This window comes from Leptosomus discolor, chromosome 8 (assembly GCF_034619465.1).
Source record: "Leptosomus discolor isolate bLepDis1 chromosome 8, bLepDis1.hap2, whole genome shotgun sequence".
Taxonomy (NCBI): Eukaryota; Metazoa; Chordata; class Aves; order Leptosomiformes; family Leptosomidae; genus Leptosomus; species Leptosomus discolor.
In genome coordinates this window covers 38,919,690-38,940,324 of record NC_141398.1, presented here as the reverse complement: position 1 = coordinate 38,940,324, position 20,635 = coordinate 38,919,690, and the positions used below count along the sequence as shown (strand labels likewise).

At 49.2% G+C, this 20,635-nt stretch overlaps 2 protein-coding genes across 3 annotated transcripts; one reads left to right on the top strand and one right to left on the bottom strand.

The window, feature by feature from the left end:
- Nucleotides 1-1,438: 1,438 nt before the first annotated feature.
- GFOD2 (Gfo/Idh/MocA-like oxidoreductase domain containing 2) lies at nt 1,439-12,359 on the bottom strand. The gene is made up of 3 exons (XM_086469298.1): nt 12,331-12,359; nt 6,425-6,768; nt 1,439-2,337 (listed from the first exon to the last, which is right to left on the bottom strand). The coding sequence occupies exons 2-3, from the start codon at nt 6,681-6,683 to the stop codon at nt 1,439-1,441; spliced, it is 1,158 nt and encodes a 385-aa protein (XP_086325424.1). The 5' UTR covers nt 6,684-6,768; nt 12,331-12,359.
- Nucleotides 12,360-15,430: 3,071 nt separating this feature from the next.
- On the top strand, nt 15,431-20,024 carry LOC147414977 (uncharacterized). Of its 2 annotated transcripts, none has more exons than XM_086469358.1 (7): nt 15,431-15,857; nt 16,242-16,514; nt 17,141-17,410; nt 17,776-17,826; nt 18,226-18,330; nt 18,839-18,885; nt 19,185-20,024. In XM_086469358.1, exons 1-7 carry the CDS (start codon nt 15,797-15,799, stop codon nt 19,371-19,373), a joined length of 996 nt encoding a protein of 331 aa, XP_086325484.1. In that variant the 5' UTR covers nt 15,431-15,796; the 3' UTR covers nt 19,374-20,024. The 2 variants fall into 2 exon arrangements, with proteins under 2 accessions (XP_086325484.1, XP_086325483.1); XM_086469357.1 differs by having other exon boundaries at nt 17,126-17,410.
- Nucleotides 20,025-20,635: the final 611 nt, after the last annotated feature.

Sequence of the window (20,635 nt, the reverse complement as noted above, 5' to 3'; positions counted from 1 at the left end):
TTTATTAGGATGGTTTCAGCATGACCAATCAAACACAAGCATACAGCTTCATAAAGAATGCCCTCAACAAACACAACTTTTTATTTCTGTAGAAAACAAGATACTTTTCAGGAAGGACCAGCTTACGAAACAGCAGTTTGCATGATAATATACATAAATACACAGGGTTACAATTTAGTGGAAAGTTAACGTTAAAAAAAAGCTTTCACGTACATAAAATAAATGTAGTAAAATTGGACTATCCTTCCCGCATACCTGTCAGAGAGAAACGTTTCTCAAAACGGAATGAGCTTCCACCCATCATCTGCCAACAGATCTCTCCACTGGACACATGCTGCAGGAGGCATGAGGATGGGCAGGGCCAGAGGGTTAGTATCCAGTGTTTGAGATTAAGAGCAGACTTACTCATGACAGTTAGTCTCCATTCTCTCAACTATCGGGATACGTGTAGTGTGACAATCACCCAGACAGCACGTTAAGAGAGCTGCAAGAGGTAGGAAATACCTCCTTCCTTCCATCTTCAGGTCCCTGGAAGGTTAATGCTGTACAACTTCATCACCCACGACACCATGGAAAGCCTGTGACCCTAGGAGGCATTTATTAACAGTCACAGAGATGAGAACGTGGCCCCGCAGTCACGGCACCAGTGCTGCCGGGCAGTAAACACAACCGATGGACACAGAGCTTATGGAAAAAAGCTGCCGGACGCAGGCAGCCTCCCGAGTAGAAGGAATAATGTCTGCAGATATGGATGAATAGCACAAATCGTCACAGACTTCCTGAAGATTTTCCTGCTGACACACTGTCAACAGAGAATTCATAGCATCATTTAAATAAAATACCAGCTCAACTGAATTTGAAAGACATTTGCCATGTGCAAGAAGCCAAAAGGCTGATCCTTACGTTACAAACTTCCATGCGTTCCTTCCACTTTTTATCCTATAGCAGTTTAGAGAAGAACTGTTACCTCACAAAAGGTTTTTATAAAATTTTTACAAACTGAGGAGTAAAATTTAATCAGTCCCCAAGAGAGAAGGAAAAGGCATCTGAACAACAGATACTCCCTGATCTTGCTCTATGTGCTCTCCTGTAAAAATGGTTAAAATAAGCAACCTGTGCAACAGGGGTTGTGTCCCATTTCCGAGCCATGCAATGGCAGAGATCCCACGTTTCGCTTCAGCTACTGCAAGTGCAAAGGGCAATTCAAGTTCTCCTACCAGTCCCCAAGACAAAAATTAAACATTTGCAAAACCAGAAACATTTAAAACACTTTCAACAATTTAAATCAGAACAGTTTCTATCAGAACATGGCATATTTTACACGTTTAAAAAAACAAGGAATTCGGGTTATTAAATAAGAATCTACATATCATAGAGAGTTTTTTACATTACAGCCAGAAGTGTTAATTGTCCTACATTCCAAAGCAGGACCGACCGTTCATAAGTTATTTCTTTGAAGCGCCTCGCAGAGGTTTTGATTGGCATCTGGTTCCTCGGTCATCACCTCCACAGCCTCCCACTCCCCTGACCTGCTGGACTTCTTGATGGCCTCTACTACACTTTGCATGTATAGGCCATCTTCAAAGGAGGCCGCCATAGAGACAGGTTTATGATCCCATGTCCGACGGTCTTCCTGGTCTTGGAAGGACTGCCGCAGCGCTTGCGCCATGTACACCATGCCTTTTAGGTAAAGCAGAGGGATATCTTTAAACCCCTTCTCCAAAAGGCCCTTGTTGACAGTCAGAGAGTCTGTAAACAGTAGTTCTTCTTGGAGCGCCGTGTTTTTCTGCCCATACAAGTCTGTCCCACGAGCTATGAGGCGACCGGCAGACCCAACAATCATGACTTCATGGATGAATGAGCCAGGCATATTGAAGTTGAGAGTCACAGTGGAACACACTCCTTCGCTCATCAGCATCTGGAAAAAGCAGAAGTCATCGCTGGTGACGTGGCGGATCCCGCTTATAGCTGTGTTCTGCTTCACAAAAGTCTTGAGCAAACCATGGACCTTCTCTGCTCTCCTGCTGATGAGGTGAGTCAGGAGGTCGATAATGTAGGTTCCCATTGTATGCAGACCGCCTCCTCCCATCAGCTCATCACAGATCCAGTTGTACTTGTGGCTGAGCAGGCTCCCCCCATAAACTCGTACGTCGCAGATCATCACGTTGCCCACATAGTGTTCTTCTATCAACTGCTTCATCTTCACAAAGGCAGGCAAGAAACGGAGAACATTGCCAACGATGCTCATCAGCTTGGGGTAATACCTGGCAGCTGTGACCATCCTGAAGGCATCCACAGAGGTAGCAGCTTTCTCACAGATCACATTCTTCCCTATTCCTGCAGCACAAATAAATAAATAAATAAATATAGCATGTGCAAGCAGAACATGCTCAGATGCCCTGAAGGTTGTCAAGAAATGGGGGCTTTAAGCGTCAGGCTTTCCTGCTGCAATTTCAAAGGTGAAGGTCTGGGAACTAAAATAGGAACGCCAAGTGCAGCAACCATTCGCAGCTGCTTCCAAGATGCTCTGGTTGCAGAGCTGACAAACTCCCACAGAGACAGGCTCCAAGTAAAGAGGATTTTTACATCATGAAGGATAAATGGCCAAATGGTATCAAAACATGACACAATCTGCATGTTGTAGCTATAAAATTATTTGAATACCTGTACAGCCAGAGGGAAAAAACCCATCACGTACCCTGCAGGGAAGAGGTGAGTGAAGGGGAGATTTGATTTTCACCATCACTATGAATTATTTTAAACAGACTAATAAAAATGGGACATACAAGCTACTTAGTGGCCTGTGTACAGAATACAAGAACTAGACATAATGTTTTGGTAGGTGGATTGATTTAAAAGCATCACTAATTGGAAAGCAAAACATTTTGGCCTGCACATACAACCTGCTCATACAACCAGACTGCAAAGGTGACTGTGTGAGCTACACAGACAAGAGCTGCACTTGCAAGCTGACCCGCTGCATTTTTTTTCCCCACTGATGCACTTGATCTTGTGCTCAGCCTAAATCAATGTAGGCAGCCAATATTTTTTTTTTTTTAACTTTAAAGCAGAAATAAAGCAATACAAAAGAGCATCCCAGTGCAAGCTCCAACCAAATTCCTATATTCGGTGCTTTGCTGGTATTCCCTCTTCCTCCCCCATCTTCGCCCTTTTCTCATGGCTTAACTTTTCCATATATCTGATATATCCATATCTGTTCTGATAAAATACTTATCTAAACATTTTTCAGTGTAACAACCAGGGGCATACCATTAACTGGTATGATGTTGACTCAAACTATGACATCTATTTATCCCATGTAAATATGTCCATTGAACTGGGGCCCCAGTTCTTTACTCCCCTGAATAACGTCGGATACCCAAGGTTGCACCTAGGAAGATGTACAATCGGCCAGTGTTGAAGCACATCAGACCATTGCTCTGTCCACTGTAAGAAGCTGGGAGTGTCTGAGGAGTCTGCCCAAATAACCGTCTGTTTCAGATGTACTTGCTTTGGGAGCCTCCCAGTGAACGAACGCTCATTCCAAAACACACTCCATTTTGCCTACAGTTTGAAAAGACCTCCGTGCTACTTGTTACAGAGATGGGAAGCATGATATGCAAAGAGTACTCGCAGGATGCTTGTTCATCCTGTTTCAAGACCAGGAAATCTGGATTTGTCGCAACAATGCAGTGATAGAGCACTTTCTGACTCTTTCCTTCATAATTAACATGTAAGTGCTATAATTTGTAGGGACTCCAGAAAATCAAGGGGTCAAACAAAGATATCTTAAACGATGCAGTCAACCAGGATAAATCAAGAGACACAAGTAAGAGGTTCCTCTGTAGCCACTCCACAAACCACCTGTGGCTCAGTACAGCTGGGCTCAGTACGTGCAGCATTATCTTTAGCACCCTGGAGAAATTTTACTCTGAGGACTTCTACATTCTGCCTCCCTGAACTTTGCCTCATGCACAAACATCCCATATTTTACATTCCACTCCAGCCAGTAACTCTGCTCTGCGCTCACCTAATGCAAAGGTGGATGCATTTTAACTGTGGGACAGGAACCACAACACAGACAGTTTGCGAAACTAATTTAGTTCCCCTGAGATCAAAAGAAGCACAGATTTTAGGATAGCTTCTTCCTCTGCCTGTTGTGGAGGTAAACCATAAGATTACACTGATTTTAATTTGAATTATCCTCCGGGCTTTGATCTGTTCCGTCTGGTTCATGAACTCAATCCAGCGTTACTGCTCTGTCCCCGTCATGCCAAAGTTGTACTGAGGCTTGTTTATGGATGTCCGTCTGTCAGTAAGATACTCATGCAAGCAAATTTCCATGCACCGCCTGGAAAAACTGTGTGTGTCTCTTTTCTTCCAGAAATAGAAATGCAAGCACATTTTAAAATAAAAAAGTATTGAAAAGTACACAAATAAGTAATAAAAATGTAAGCACTTTAAAACAACCCCAACAAATGAAAACACACCAGCCCATTATCACCTCACCATATCATGCCTATATCATCTGACCTTTCCCAAAGCCCACCTCTCAGCTAGTAAACACTAGTCTATTATACACCATTCACAGCCAATAATTCTCCAACTATAAACATCACTGTATCCATCTGAACTTCCAGAGAAAACGTACTTGCCATCTTGGGCCCTACCCCGATTTTGCGTTCTGTCAGCATGCTCAATCCCAGCAAGCCATCCAACACTGCCCTAAAACACATCACAACATGCTTGGTAGCAGATCTAGAAATACCATCGTGACTAGCTTTGCTGAAAGACACAGTCAGCATCATACTGGGTCCGAGATGCCTGCATTAGTTTGCAGATCAGAACACTTCAGGACAGTCAGAAGTGGAGAATAAACTACCCTTTACTACTTCATCCACCCATCTCCCTTGCTTTTTCAGCTTTCCACTTATCGATACTTGCAGTCAAGCATACATATCACCTCTGCACTTCTGCACCATCTTTATCCCCCTTTCCTCCTCTGGATAATGCCATCTTATGGGTTCCTAGCCTTTGAAGAAAGAATCCTAATCCATTTCAGTTAATAATTCATCAGAGAAGATTCAATTCTCTCCTTTTAGCCCACCTGATTATCAAGAGTCATGAGTCCTAGTGAAATGCTTATTACCCAACAAGTGCTTAAAAGAACTTTTACCATATTTCAAGAGATAAATTCTAACTTACAGTTCAAATATCCAAAACCCAGCATACCTTAAATTCAAAGAACAGTACTCTAACAAGGTAAACCAACAGATCTAACAATGAAAAAAGAAAAAAGAAAAAAAGCCTGAAATATCTCTCTGCATATCTCAGTGGCATTGCAAATGTTTGTGCAGGGAGTTGTTTACTTCCAAAACAAACTACTGTAAAGCAAAGAAGCTAACAATGACAAACCACCCTGGCTCACATGGTTTGAGATATTACCCATCCTAAAATTAACTCCTGTGGACCTCCTGTAAACACAGTAAAAATAGCACGCTTGTTATTTACAGAATTACACCAAACACACCCACTAGGGGAGAGGACATTAACACTACAAAGTCACACACTGGAGAATTAAGAAGTGTCAGGATGCCCAGGCTGTTGGCTCCCACCTCCCAACCCAACGAGTTTGGGGTGAGTCCCTTCTCTCCCAGACACCTCCACCCAGCCCTTCTTGCTGGATTCCTCCTGCTGTCCCAAACATCTCCTCCTCCCCCAGCATCTGCCCTCCTGCATTAGGTGGAAGGATTCCTCCAGCAAGTCTGCATCCCAGCCTATACCAGCCGTAGCAGGCCAGGGATTTCCACAGAGAGCTCCAGGTGGTGGCCAGGGTCACAGCATGCTAACTGCAAACAGCATCTGCAGAGAATTTAGGTCCTAACTCTCCTGAGTGCATGCAAACATTTTTTCAAAGGCTTTTAACTTTCAAGTTTGGTTTTATTTGTGAGGAAAACAGAAAGCAGAGCTGAACAACCCCCCCACTGCAGGCAAACCTCGGTTCCCTATTGCAGAACGTGGGAAGATTTGAAATTAATTAAGGAACTTAAGTTGTTTGGGTTTTTTTTGTTGCTTTTTCTTTAAATGGGCATAAAAGCATTTTACCCCCTCATCATCATCATCATCTCTGAAACAGCTCATTTTTATTAAAATCTCCCCACCATAAAGTTCAGTCTGAAGAACACATGAGATAATTTAGCCCAATGGGTTCAAGACTTGCAAAGCTATAAGCAATTATAAACAGTATTTTTACAAAAAATTCTAGGTAACCTCTCTCGCAGAGGACACTACCGATTCCACACAAAACCTTTAGCACCGCATTTGCACGTTGGTGCACCCAGAATTGTGCTGGTGTAACAGCTTCAAACTTCAATGTGCCAACGAGCTACGGATTTTTGGTCCAACTCCAAAGATAAAAAGGTACCTAGAGCCTTCACAGCAATTTGCCGAGTTAGCGGTGGAGGGATATTGATGCAAACCAAATCTACGTCCTGGTGCAGCAAGACATCGTCAGTCCGACTCGTGTAGAAGGAGATGTTCATTTCCTCTGCCAGCTGTTTGGCTTCCTCTTCAGTCTTCCCCCAAAGTGCTTCAACGGAGAAGCCTTCTGCTCTCAGCAAGGGTACCAGTACCCGAGCAGTGCTGCCAGTTCCAAACACGCCCACTCCAGGAAGCATTTTCATTCTGCATTCATTCAAGCATCAAGGTCTACACGTAGGCCTTCCATAAAGTGTTCGGCTCCTCAGCTTTCCATTCCAACCACAGTTCCTAAAATGTGAAAAGTTACAGGTCTGTGTTAAGAAAAGGCATATTTTGATATCAAATGCATCTCCCCTGAATGCTAGCTTCTACCATTATAAATTTTCAAAGATCCTAATTAAAAAAACAAAACCCCCAAAACTTGCAATCCATAGAGAAACAGTACTAAGGGACAAGTCTAACAAGCCAATTGCAGAAGAATGGTAAGAAAGCAGCTTGACAAAGTCACGAGCATCTCCTGAGCTTCAACACTCAGGACACACCGACAGAACCACGCACGAGCATGCTGGGACAAACCAGAGACGGCGAGTACAAACTGGGAGGGACAGGAAGCGCCAAGAGGACAGGACATAGAGTCTGTCACACCGGCAGTCAAAGCAGCGCTGCTGTAGTTGTGATGATGTAAGTCTCTAAGTGAGACAAAGGTTTGGGAGATGTGGTAATGTCTTTTATTAGACTGACTGAGATCATTGGAAAGAATAGGCAAGCTTTTGGGCACACAAATCTTTCTTCCAAATTAAATACACAAACTGAAACCAACTACGTAACAATTTTATGGCCAATAGTTAAGCCACTCGAGAGAATATCTAGAAAATATGTCCTGCGGGGAAAGGCTGGATTCACAGAGCTTCTTTAGCCTTGGGAGGAGGCTACAAAGAGAGAGAACATCAGTGTTTAAATACATAGAAAACTGCTTTCAGAAAGGAAAAGGGCACTCCTGTATGTCCACTGTGGGCAGGTGAAAGTTTTACTTAACTCAGGACAGTTAAAGATATCTCCTTCTGCCCGTGCCATTTAATCTCCAGGAATGCAGGGGTTTGCACAGAATTATTTGTTCCCAACACACAAACATTCAATTAAGTCACGTTTCTTTTAAGTATTTCTTGGTAAATTTACCCCTTCAGATCCCTACTTGCCAGGTGGTCTTCGAACTGCTTCTGGCCACAACTGGCTGAACCGCCTTCAGCATCCACTTGAGCACTAACTTCGAGGTGTCAGAAGTCTCCTCAATCTGTGACACCGCAGCAACTACGATCCAGCTTTTGTTCAGTGACTTTTTGAATTCTTATTTACTACATCCACTGCTGACCTTTTTTGAAATTTTTTTTTTTTTTAAAAAAAGTAAAAGTTTCCTTAATTTTATAGCCATGACAAATTCAGTTTTCTTTAGAAGCCTATAATGAAAAAGCAAAGACCATGTTTAAAGAGAGAACTGATACCACCAGCAGATCAACACCTTTAGAACAAATCCCCCCAAGCAACAAGAATCATGATCCGTTTTGGAAAGAGACAGTTACTAATCTCCCCACGCTAAAATACTCGTTCTAAGTTACAACGTGTGGAAGCAAACCCTGACCCAGCACTGGGAAGTACCAGCACACAAGTCAAACTCCCCAGAGTGCAAATGCTTTGTGTGCGATCAGCACTTTGTTAGTCTGGGGGTGCCTACGCTGACCAGCACAACAAAACTGCAACCCCGACTGAGTTTCTAGGTATTGTTGTAGTACAGACGCTAAACCAGGAAACAGAAACCGCAGCACTTGTCAATATTTATTTTGCAAAACACACGCAAATGTTTACAGATGCTATAAAACACCTTATGAAATATTTACTGAATTAATTCAGCATGCTTTTTCCTTATTCTCTGTGATGTTAGGTTTGCAGTGATCCAGTCATTGTCTGTCTTTATAAATATGAACAAAGTTCATTTGAAATAACTCCTTTTTATCCCACATTTAGCAGAACACTCAAATAAGGATGGTATCAAAAGGATCTTGAAAAGATTCTACATAAAAGGTTAATTTACTGGCAGGAAGGATGGCTTGTATTCAGGCTTGCTTTCTATGAATGACACAAACAGAAAGAAAATCTTGCAACTGGATGGACAGTCAGTGTAACTGTTGAAGTCCCCACAGATCTGTATTTGGCAGCTTACAGGCTGGAAGAAGAAAACAAGCTTGCAGTGAAGAGAGCATCATCTTCTTTCAAACAGCCACAAACTACACAAGGTGAGTGTATGCCTGCTTGCACCGGATCACACAGACATGCTCAACAACATCAAAATTACACAACAGGACAGAAGTTTAGAAAAGGTTGAATCCTTTGAAAACACTATTAAGAGCACACTGTATATCACTTAACATGTGCGACAGGAGACTCCTGCTACTCTGATGAGCTGATTTCTGTAACATTCGCTTGTTTTAAGCTTTGCTTTTTTCTGTTTCCCATCCAGCTGCCTCTCCTCTGTAAGGTGGAATTAATTTTGAACTCACTTATTCCCAAAACGTCAGTGTCGCTAGCAGCTATCAGTACAAACCCAGAAAAGCTACTGATTTACCTCCATAGAGACCAACTCCTGATGATACAAGACCTTAAGCACACCAGCTCACCACCAGTACCACAACAACTCAAGAACTGGCCAGCCCAGCCTCAACAACGACTTCTAGCAAGGTAGCCATGCTCTCAGGGTGCAAAGACATGGCTTGCACAGCCCCAGGGCCCAGCAGGGCTGGGGACCCCCCAACCACTGCAGCCAGCAGACTCTGCAGAGTGGCACTGACCAGGGGCACGCTTCTCTCGCCTCACCTGAGCGCCACCCGCAGCCTCTTATTCCCCTCTCCAGTCCTTCACCAACTGGGAAGTCCTGGTTCATCAGGACAGTCACCATGGGATGAATGTGGATGCTGAAGGGCAGTGAAAACAGAGTCCTTGCACAGGGCAAGGCACAGAGCGGACGTGGTGCAGGCAGAACTAGAGTAAATCCGGAAAGAGCTGTAATGGGAGCTCCAATGGGAGCTTTTGAAAAGGGGTACCTGTTGGTACCTCACCCACGCACAGCTTGCAGACACACTCAAGCGCTGGCAGATGAGACATCCCAGCCCAGGCCACCCTGGTGAAGCATTCTAAAGCCCCACTGCATCAGAATGAGGCCAGAGCTGAGGAGAGAGGCAGCTGTAATTAACAGTCTATGAAGAACAGACAGAAAGCCCAAAAGAGCAGCACTGTGCCACACAAAAGTCCTCAGAGCACCATTCTCTGGAGCTCTATGTGCATTTCTGATACTTCTCCTCTAATGGGGGTGGGGGAAGCAGAACTGGAAATGACACAGACAAAGGTGATCAAAAGCATACAACATCTACGTAAGTAGGACCTAAGCAAGCAAAGATTCCTCAGTCTGGAAAAGGCATCACAGATGTCATAGAAGGTAATAAAGTCATGAGTGGCTTTGGCTGCAGAAAGGCCGATTTTTCAGTTTCTCCCAATACAAGAACAAATCAAATGGAGCTCAGGGAAGGCAAAACCAAAACAACCTAAAGGAGGTGGCTCCTCACACCAAGCTTTGGTCAGCTGGGAAATGCCTTGCCATAGGCTGTTGCGGACATCAGCCATCTACAAGGGGTCAAAAGGGAGACGAGAGAATTTCAAGGAATCTGCTGAGGGTCCCAACTAACACAAGCAGCTGAGCTGAAAACGAGTGAAAATCAGATTCAGCAGAGCATGGAAACAGCTCTGAGAAACAAACGCCTAAAACTGCGACCAACACCAGCTTAGAATTAGGTACAACAGCTATGTATTTACTCTAGGACACAGCAAGTCTCAAAACTTCAAACAAGCCTCAACAAATTAGTTGTATAAATCATTAAAAGCCTTTTATAAGCCAATCTTTCAGAAAGGGACAACACTCACGCATTGGTATCCCCCATGACCAAACCCTGGAATGAACACTTTTCTGAGGACCCTCCCACAGAAATATCAAAAGGCAAGTCCTTTACCTGGAAGTGAAAACCAGACTGAAACAGGTTATCTTGCCCGTTGGGAGATGCAAATCAATCTCCTTTTTAAAGAGATGAACTAATCAATGCCTGCGACATCATTCTGAACTTGAATTTCCAACTAGAAGCACTGCAAGCTCTTTAATCTTGTTGCTAGCTGCCATTCTATTTTGTGGCCACAAAACGTTTCCATTCTTGCCAAATTTCATGGTGAGTTTGAAGTCCCACCCTACAGTCACTAAAAGGAGCTGTTTGACTCTTTTGGTATACACAGCAACAAGCATTTCTGTGACCCAGTGCAATGAAAAACCTGACGATTCCTACAGGATCCAATTCAATTCCATATTGAAGCAGTCAGGGAGTTCAGCAGAAGTCTCAAAAACTATATAGTACAGTCAAGGACTAAGCACCCAGAAACCATTGTGGACCATTACAGATGGCCAAAGGCAGTAAAAGAGTAACAGTCTGTGTACAGAAAGACACTGGTCAGGGTAACACTCGCTCTGCAGGAGAAGAAAACAATTAATGGTTCTCCAACTCATCCTAAAAAGTTCCATTTTGGTTCCAAGGAAGGTGGTGGAGGAGCACACCAGCAACAGGGCACTGTTTTCATCCAGTTGGTCACTGCTGTTGAGTTTGCAAAGAAAGCAAAGACAAGTAACAAGGGCTGTACAAGTAGTAAAGTGGTTACTGGTTGTGACATCCTCATGGATCTTAAGGCTGCATGAGAATCTTTGACAAAGCCAACACAGGAACTACTCAGATTTTCACTCTGCAGCCTGGGCCTTACACCTATGATGTTAATGCACTGCAGGGACCTCCTGTGAAAACAGATGCTGCCTCAAAACTGTCACTTCTGCAAGAACCCCAGAAGAGGTGACAGAAATGCCGGTAGAGATTGGGGGCATCACTCTGGAAGACAGTAAGGTCTCTGCAGGAAAAGAGCTGGGAGAACTTCACTGGACCACCCTGAGAAGCTGGAGGTCACCTCATACGTTAAGTCATTTCTTCCTGTCAAACTGTTTATCCGGCCTTCTGGCACACTTGAAGCTCTGTATGTAATGGTTCACGTGCATGTGGTTCATGTGCTGACGTCAGACACACCAACATGCTTTCTTTACTAAACACACTTTTAACCCAGTGTAAGCAGACTGTGTGACAACCCACGAGTCCAAAGCCTCAAGCAACTTCCACTACGCCCCAAGACAAGGCCGGCTCAGCGCTGTCCTCCCTGGTCCCAGTGTGGAATAGCCAGGTCCCGTTTCTGGCACACCGCTTCCCCTGGGTACCGCCCGAGGTCAAGGCGGCGGTGGGGGCCCTGGCAGAGCCAGCAGCAGCTGGAAAACCGCGGTAACCAAAACGGTTCTCACGCTATCCCCGCGCTGCAAAGCTCGGGGCAGGGCCGTGGCAGCCCCGGGGATGCCTCTGATCTCTACTGAGTCGGGTGCAGGGCTCAGGCAGCGGCTCTGTCTGTAGGTCGCTCGCGGGGCTGGACTGGGCAGGCACTGCCTCACCTCACCGGGCCAGACTGGGCCGGGCAGGCCCCGCCCTGCCTCGCCTCGCCTCACCTCACCTCACCTCACCTCACCCCACCTCACCGGGCCGGGCCGGGCCGGGCCGGGCCGGGCCGCCCACCCCCCCCACCTCACGGCACCGGCCCACACGGAGGAGGAGGCGCCGTGTCCCCTCCGCCCCTCCCCGACCGCGCCTGGCCCAGCGCCCTCGGACAGGGCCGCCCGCCGCCAAGCGGCCCCGGGGCGGGGAGGGGGCGGCGGGGCCTGCCCCGAGCAGCCCTTACCTGCCGGCGGCCGGCGGAGGGGGCTGCCGGCGGCGCCCCGCCTCGCCCCCCGCGCATCCTCCCGCCGGGCGCGCTCCCGCGGCAGCCGCTCGCACCCGGCGCGGCGACACCCTGCCCGGCCCGCGCAGGCGCAGACGCGGCAGCTCCGCCCCTTCGCCGGGCAGCGGCTCCGAAAATGGCGGCTCCCGAGGAGGTCTACCCCGCCGCGTGGTGGGCGGCCTATCCCTCGGGCAGACAGGGGCGGGCCTTCAGCCGACGGACAGCGCCGACAGCCAGTAGATGATCGGTGCGGTCCTCGTCATCTCCTTGCTGCACCCTCCCCCAACCTGTCCTAGGAGGGTGCTGCGGTCCGGGCTGCACCGCCCTGCGCTGGGCGCCCCGATGCGGCTCCGTCTGCGCTGGACTGGGAGCCCAGCGCCGGACGCGGCGCTCCAGGGGCGGCCCCAGCAGCGGCAGCGCCCCTCGGCAACGCTCTGCCCGGGCACCGCCGGGCGCCTTCGCAGCTCACCTTCAGCCGGGTGCCCGCCAGCACCCATGCCTCTGCTCATGGCTTCACCGAGATGGGCCGCAGGCTGGTGCTCGCCCGGCCCAGCTCAGTGAGGGCTCTGGGTGGGATGTCCTGGGACTGGGATTTCAGATTGATGTGCCTCCGAGCCCTGTCAGCTCCTCTATCCACCCGGGGAGTTCATGCACTCGGATCGCCTGGGTGTAGCCTTCGACTCAGAGGATCCATGTCTCCCCGCGAGTCTCTGTTGTTCAAGGAAGTTCCTGATTACGGGCAGGCTGAGGGCGGGATGCAGGCTGAGACCCTGAGGAGGGCAGAGCAGTGCGACGCCCAAAGAAAAGCCCCTGTACAACTGCCGTGCTCCATCTGAGGACAACCCTTCTCATGCTGCTGCTTGTCCTCTCCTCATTGCACAGGAGACTCCTCGCCTGCTCCCAGAGAGCTGCACGGTGCTGCAGAAGTCAAGAGAGGCAGACCATGGTGGCAGGACATCAGGCAGGAGCGCCTTTTGTATTTCCCTGGTTCGCTGCACGGGAGCAGTGAGCTGCTGAGAAACTCTGCAGCCTCTGTCATGTTTCATATATTGCATAATGCATGGTGTAGCTGCCTCACAATACGGGGTGCCCTGTGTTGCTAAGAGCATTGTCATTTCCCGCTCTCCTTTCTCCTTTGCAGATAGCATCATGGAGTGCTGTCATGGAGCTGGAAGGGGCTCTGGTAGGAGAGGAGCTCTGTGGAATCAGCAGTAGGCAAGACACTAACAAGTTCCATCGGCACTGCAGCTGGGAAGACTGGGAAGGCACTGTCTGTTGGAGAAGGTCTTGCTGAGCCCGTGTCCTGGGCAGAGGCGTGCAGGTCCATGAGGGAGGAGGAGGTTGTGCATGGAAAGGGAAGGGATCATGGGTTTTCCTATCATTGACTTGCTCTTCCTGAGCTCTGTGCACAATCTTCCTGTTTCTCCCTCCTCCCCTATCTGGAATGTAGAAAATTATCCTAATTGAGCGGAGAATACAACTTGCTAAGGGCAGTCTAGGTAGGGCTTGTACTTAGGTGCAATACTCCTGGAGGAGGATGGCTCCTGTCTATTTTCTGCACCAGAGGCTTTGGAAGGTGACTGCAGGCATTGCGTGCTCCAGGATCCTTGGTGCCAACATCTCCGAGCTGGGAGGAGAGTGTGGAGGAGTTCACCTTGTGTCCAATTGGCTTCAACAGTGTTAGTGACCATGAGAACTAGAATAGAAATGAAAGGGAAGGAAGCAACAGGTATGTGTCATTGTGCATGAGGCAAGAAGAGAGCAAGACTCAAATGTGGAGAGGAACTGAACATTTTAGAAAGAGCATGGGAAGAGATGAAGAATACCAGAGAGGAGAGCAAGAGAGACACAGAGCCTCTCGCTTGTCATTCTTGTGGATCTCGTACCACAGGAATTTCATTTTATGACCGTCTCATCAGCAAATACCCTGCCGATGTTGCTGTTTCCCTATGTGGGTTGGTTCCCAGATGAGACCTCAGCTGTGCTTCAGCCAGGAGCTACCACTGGCTGGTGGAGAAGAGCTCCACTGAACACCCTTTCTCCCAGGAGATACGCGCGGCTGGGCTGTGGGTGCCTGGCACGGGGGTTCTGAGGGAGACCTGGGGAGCAGAGAGGTGCCGCCAAAGCCAGGTATTTAGGACTCTGCCCTCTCTCTGGCAAAGACGCGCACGGGGCTTTGAGAGGACACCTGCCATGCGGAGAGATGCAGGATCAGCTCGGGAGCACACCAGTGTTCCCAAATTCTCAGCATTGCTTGCTTTCTGCAACCCTCCTTCAGTCTTTTACCCAGGAGCACCCCTGTGGGACAGGCTCTGCCATCCTCTTCTGCTCCCCGTGCTGTGGTGAAGGTGGTGTTTGGGCCACGCTCACTGGTGCTAGAAGGTGGTCCCGGTAGGATATGCTCCCCAGGCTCTGTTTTGGGGAGGGCTGTGGTGGTGGGCCCCCATCCCGCATGCTCAGTTTGGGCTCCATCATCTCAGGAAACAGGGAGAAAACAGGGATGGGAGGAAGAAGGCAGAGAAAATGGGAGGAGTTGGGGGGGGGGGGGGGGGTGTCACGTAATGTGGGGACATAAGAGTGCTGCCTTCAGAGAAGGGAGGATGTCGGGTCCTGCAGGGGAGGAGTTGGGGGTTGGGGGGGCGGTCACGTAATGTGGGGACATAAGAGTGCTGCCTTCAGAGAAGGGAGGATGTCGGGTCCTGCAGGGGAGGAGCTGGGACCTGGGTGCTCACAGCCAGAGCAGGGACAGGGGGCTGCAGGGGTCCCTGCCTGGCTGGGGCTTGTACATCCCACATGTGAGCAACCAGAAACTTCTGACCAAGCCCATCCTCATGTCAAACCGCAGCAGACCTTACTGTTTGGGGGCTGGCAGGGTGCGTGGATCCCCACCGGAGCTCAGCTAGCATGCTGGATGGAGTGGACATCACCCTGTCACTTCGCCATGACGGCAGTGTCACTTTCTCCAGGGGCTCTGTTCCCTGGTGTAAAACAAAAAGGACTTGGGTGGTGCAGGGAGGCGGCGCTGTAGGAAACTGGGGAAGACCTTTCCCCTGAACTTGTCCAGCCCACGGCAGGGAGCTACTGGGCTGCGACCTGAAATACTGGGAAATGGCCGTCAGCGGTGCCCAGCTGCGTTATTTGTGTCTGTCTCAGGCCAAGGGTATGTGGCTGGCATGAAACCGCAAGAGGAATTGAACAGCGAAGACAGGAGATAAAAATCAGGCTGAAGCAAGAGAAAGGAAAGAGAGGGGAAGCCTACGAGCGCAGAGGGAACTGCCTGGCCGACCGGCAAGGAGGTGAGCTCCCGACAGTCTGCAGCTTGCCCTGGCTGAGCAGTGACCCCTGCACTGCTGGGAGAGACGGGAACATCCCAGCCAATCCCAACGGGTGTCCAGCATTGTCTCTGCAAGGCTGTTGGGAAGACGGCATGGAGGTCTGTCTGGCTGGTGGCTTTCTGCCCCTGCTGCTTCTTACTTGGCTGCCTGCTGGTGAGTCTCTCCAGGCCCTCGCCTCTGCTTTAAACAGTTCTGTCTTTGCACACACCTGCAGGAGGTTTGGGATGTGGCTGCTGCTGATTTTTCCTCTTCTCTTGCAGCATTTAAGCCCCTTTTCTGCACCAGCACTTCACCATGTGCCTTGCAGAGGGGTCCCCCCCTGCAATTGCTGGTGCCCAGGCTGCAGGCTTTGCCCACGGGGACCCAATTTCAGGCTTTGGGGCTTTGAACAAGCACTGCCTTTGGCAGCAGAGAGAGAAAACAGTTGAGATGGGGAAGGAAACAGAAGGAGGTTAGCTTCACATGGAGGATGGAGGTATTCCTTAACACAAATCCAACCCTCAGGTTGGTTTATTTGGTTATTTTTTTTTTTTTCAGCAGGAGTCACTCACCAGATTCCCGGCAATATCGATGTGCTGGTACAGTTAGATCTCGTCTTGCAATGTCTGCTCCAGACAGACTTGAGCAGCACTGCTGGGGAGATGAAGGGGTTTAATAGCACCCAAAACAATGGAGAAAAGCAGAGTGAAGGTGGTGTGGAGCTGAAAAAAGGTTCTGCCCAGCTCATCTTCACCTGTGTGAACAAAGCATATACAGGAGCGTCCACATGCAGGGTGGAGAACACAAGGATCACGTCCAAGATCAAGTGTGGTAAGAGACACAAGCCCACAAACACCCACAGCAGCAGAGAGAGGACTGAGGAAGGAAGAGGAGAGAGGGAAGAGGGGGAGGACTCTGTTGAGAGGGTGTGAAGTGACTTCAGCACAGAGGTTCAGGAGCGATTCTGAAGTACTCCAGAGTGAGCATAAGGGAATGGGATGAAGCCAGAGAGGCTGCAGGGAGTCTATTATGTTTTCTTTCCTTCTCTAGGGTTGACCATTTCCCCACAGCTAGCCCCCCAGTCCCACCTCACACTCCATGAAATGGTGGAGCCTGAGCCTGTGGCCTTGGTGGCATGTCCTGCTCAGATGCCAGAAGACCCTTCTGCCTAGGTTGCACGAGGAGGTCTTCCCCCTGATCCTCCCATTTTCAATCCTTTTTGAGACTGTGAAATGCTTGTGTGCTGCACAGCGTTGGGCAGCACTAATCAACGTGCAAGATTTCAACATTCAATGTTGACAAAAGTTTAGCAGCTGGATTTGGAAAAGAGCATCAGCTGCTGGAGGAACAGACAGTTACTTCACCACATCTTTATGAGCGACACGTGCCGGCGGGATGTGACCCCTGCAAGGTCATATATATGACTTATATTTCACTTACAGTTTTGTTTCCTGCAGTGACAGTCAGCCAGCCAGAAGAGTCAGACATCACCATGGAATGCATGTTCAAGATTTGCTCAGGGAATCTCACGGTATGTGTGAAGTTGTACAAACCTGCAGGTCTGGAGGTGAGGAATCGAACCAACACCATGGCTCTGGGAGAAAACTGTACCAATCTCACCAGTCCTGGCAGGCATGCAGCCAACACAGGAATCTGTGAGTGTGGGGTGATCATCACAAGCACAAACTTGACAGTCACTGGAAACAGCATGCAAGGGACAGTTCCCAGTAAGTGGCACCGCTTCCATTTTCATGGGGGTGGGATTGGGCAGAGAAGGATGCTGACGACCGATGCTCCCCCTGTGGCCATTTCCCCCGAAAGCACCCGGAGCACTGGAAGAGCTGACCCAGCACAGCCCTTTTGGCAGATGCATCCCACCACTGAGCTGCTTGGCCATTGGGTCCTTGAAATAGGATGTGCCACACCCTCCAGCTGCGGCACCAAATCAGTCAAATGCTGAGGTGGCTGGAGCTGCGGTGGCAGGAATGGGACAGACGGGGCTGTGGGGTCCAGGTCCCTACCCCAAAGCAGAGCAGGGAGCAGGGTGTTTTCTGCCTCTAGGCAGTCACTCACTTGTGTTTCTGTCCTCCAGGCTGTGGCCCTAGGGTACCTCAGACCAGTGGCACCAAGGACACCTGGCCAGGTGAGTCCCCACAGAACTGTGGCTGCAAGGACGGGGGCCAGGAGGGGTCCTCAAGGAGGAGGAGGAGCATTAATATCCTCGTGTTTTCCTGTGAGTGGATGGAAGCCACTGGCAAACTGGGGTAGGCACCAGCAGATCAGAGTCTGTGATGCTGGGAAGGAGCTCTGATTCTCCAACCACTCCCCTGGCTGAGTTGGGATGCGTTCAGATGAGTTTTTGGAGACTGTTCTCTGCACAATTTTGTCGGCACCCTGGTGCTGTGAGGGCTGTGGGTGGTTCGGGGTCTGTAAGCCCAAGTTTGGAAAAGAACAACACCCCCCCCCGGCAGAGAGGCAATGGCAGCATGCGTCCCGGCTCGGGATGGCGGCTCACAGGTGCCTCTGATGGTTATGTGTGCAGGTCTCCACTGCCTCCTGTGTGCCACCTTCGGCTTAGCGGTTGGGACGCTGCTTTACATGCCAATAATTGGCGTTCTCTTGTGGCAGTGCAGACGGAACAGAAAAGGTAAGGCTGAGCCCACACCAAGGCTCCATCTCCTGTGGAAGCCAGTAGGTATCTCCTTCTCACCTGCTGGTCTGGACAAGCCCAGGCGTGGGAGATGTCCATCTTCTATATCCTACTGCTTCTGCTCACTCGGTGTTCCCTGCACGAGTCTGTCCTCCTGGACAAGCTGTCCTGAGGTGGGGAGAAGGTTCACCCCCTCCCTTCCCTCTGGCCAGTTGCTGGTGAGAGCCCGATCATGGCACAAGCCAGGGTACAAGTGTAACAGGTCTGATTCTGCACATCACCACATTTCCAGAGGTGTCCAGCTTGGAGCTCTTCTCCAGCCCCTCCAAGGGATTTTAAATCCTTGCCAACCCCTCCTGCTCCTTGGCCATCTTTAGAGCCAGCCACCACAGAGCTCCATCCTCCCCTGCAACAAAAGCAGGACCAATGCAGATGTTTTTTTCATTTAAAATAACAATCATTATCGTTATTTTAACTACTGTTTAAACTATGTTTCCTTTTTCAGGAAAGCTCACAAGCAGGCAAATGGTGGAGGGGAATCAGCTCAGCATGGTAAGCCAGGGAGGGCTTTGCACATATCGTTTCCCACACCCTGTAAAAAAAGGCACTGGCTGTTGAATACCCATTTAAAGGATTTCAGAGTAAAATCGGCTTTGATTTCTGAAAATGTGGTCCTAAACACTTATTAATTCCTATTAAATAGGGGCTTACAAACTTGCAGATAGGTGGCACCTCTGAGCAAGTTGAATAATACTTGGGCAGTGGAAAATAGTTGTGCCAGTGGAAAAATACTAGCAGGGGAGATGCAGAAGGGAAAGCCAGGGCTCTACTCATTGCTTTCTCCCCTGCAGGCAGCCCCGGTGACAGGGACCGAGGACCTGACCTATGCCAACCTGAAGTTTGAAAAGAATGGGACAAAACCCACCTCCTCTGACATTGTTTACACTGAGATCAAACCATCACAACAAAAGCAGAGCAGCAGGGATGCCAGTGCTGCCAACACAGGGGTGGATGTCTCCTCCAAGGGAGAGGGCAAATGAGGGAGAAGGGAGGGATGAGCAGCTTGTTGTATGCCTGTCAGGGTCATCATCCCTGAAAACTAGGCATTAACTCGTACAGAAGTGCAATCTTAGCAACTAAAGCCACCTATTTAACCCCAAATGGCCGCACCACTGTGCTTTATGTTCCCCTGGAAGAAGCTGTCTCTCATGGTGAGGACAAGGCTCTTCCAGATGGTTTTCGCCTTGCCTTCCCACAGCCCCAAGCATTGCCAAGCCTCAGCAACTCATTTCATGGTCTCCGGTCACCGACAGGCTCCTCTAGCAACTTGCTCTGTGTTTCAGCAATGGTCACTGCATGGTCACCATAGTCCAGGAAGCACTTGGTGTTCCCTTGGTGCTGGACATGCTTGGCGGGGTGGCCACGAGTAGGTCCTCTCGGTGTTGGAAATGTTCTGGAGCAATTTTCTGAATTTTCTCCAGAGCAGGCACATGCTGTCAACGTGGGTTGACCTTGCTCTGGTTCATTCACTCGAAACACAAGGATCAAGGATGGAAAGGCATTATTTACTTCACAGAGGTGCAACGTGGGTGCTGATGCAGTGATCTATGTGGACCTGCTTCCTACCAGGACTGGATGAGTGTCATTGTAAATGTAGAGCTTTCCTGTAATTTGCGGGGAAAAAAAATAATAAAAAGGAAAAAAGAAATAAAAGGTGATGTCTTTGTCCTCAGTGTTTCCAGTTCTGTACTGCTGATGGAGACCCAGCTGAAGTCTGGCAAGAATGGTCACCAAGCCCTGGAGACTTTCTGGTTTCTCCACTCAGTCCAGTTTCAGAGCAGCTACCCATGGGAGAAGTGGTGGAGCTCCCAGTGTCCTGGGGGCAGAGCACAGGTCACACGTGGCCAGGAAGACACAGGCGAGGGCTCCAGAAAGGGAAAAATTGGGAAAAAAAAAAATCCCAAATACTTGGGGGAGCAACCACTGGAAAAAGGGCAAAAGAGGGTCAAAGTGTTGAACCAGGGAGGCTCCTCAAGGTTGCTGGGGGATGCTGCCCAGCGGTGCAGAGCAGAACCAGGCTTCACCAAAACATCCTCGACAGCCACCTCCTGGATACTTGCAACCATGGAGGAGGATCCCTAGGGGTGCCCCAGCTTGGAAAGGGAAGGCCTAAGTTAAATGAGCAGGTATGAAATGCAGCCAAAACCTCAGCAGCAGCTCCTGAAGGAGCTAGAGGAGGAACTGGGGTTTGAAGGAGATGTGCCGGGTCTCCTGGCTGCAGAAAGGAAGCAACATGGAAGAT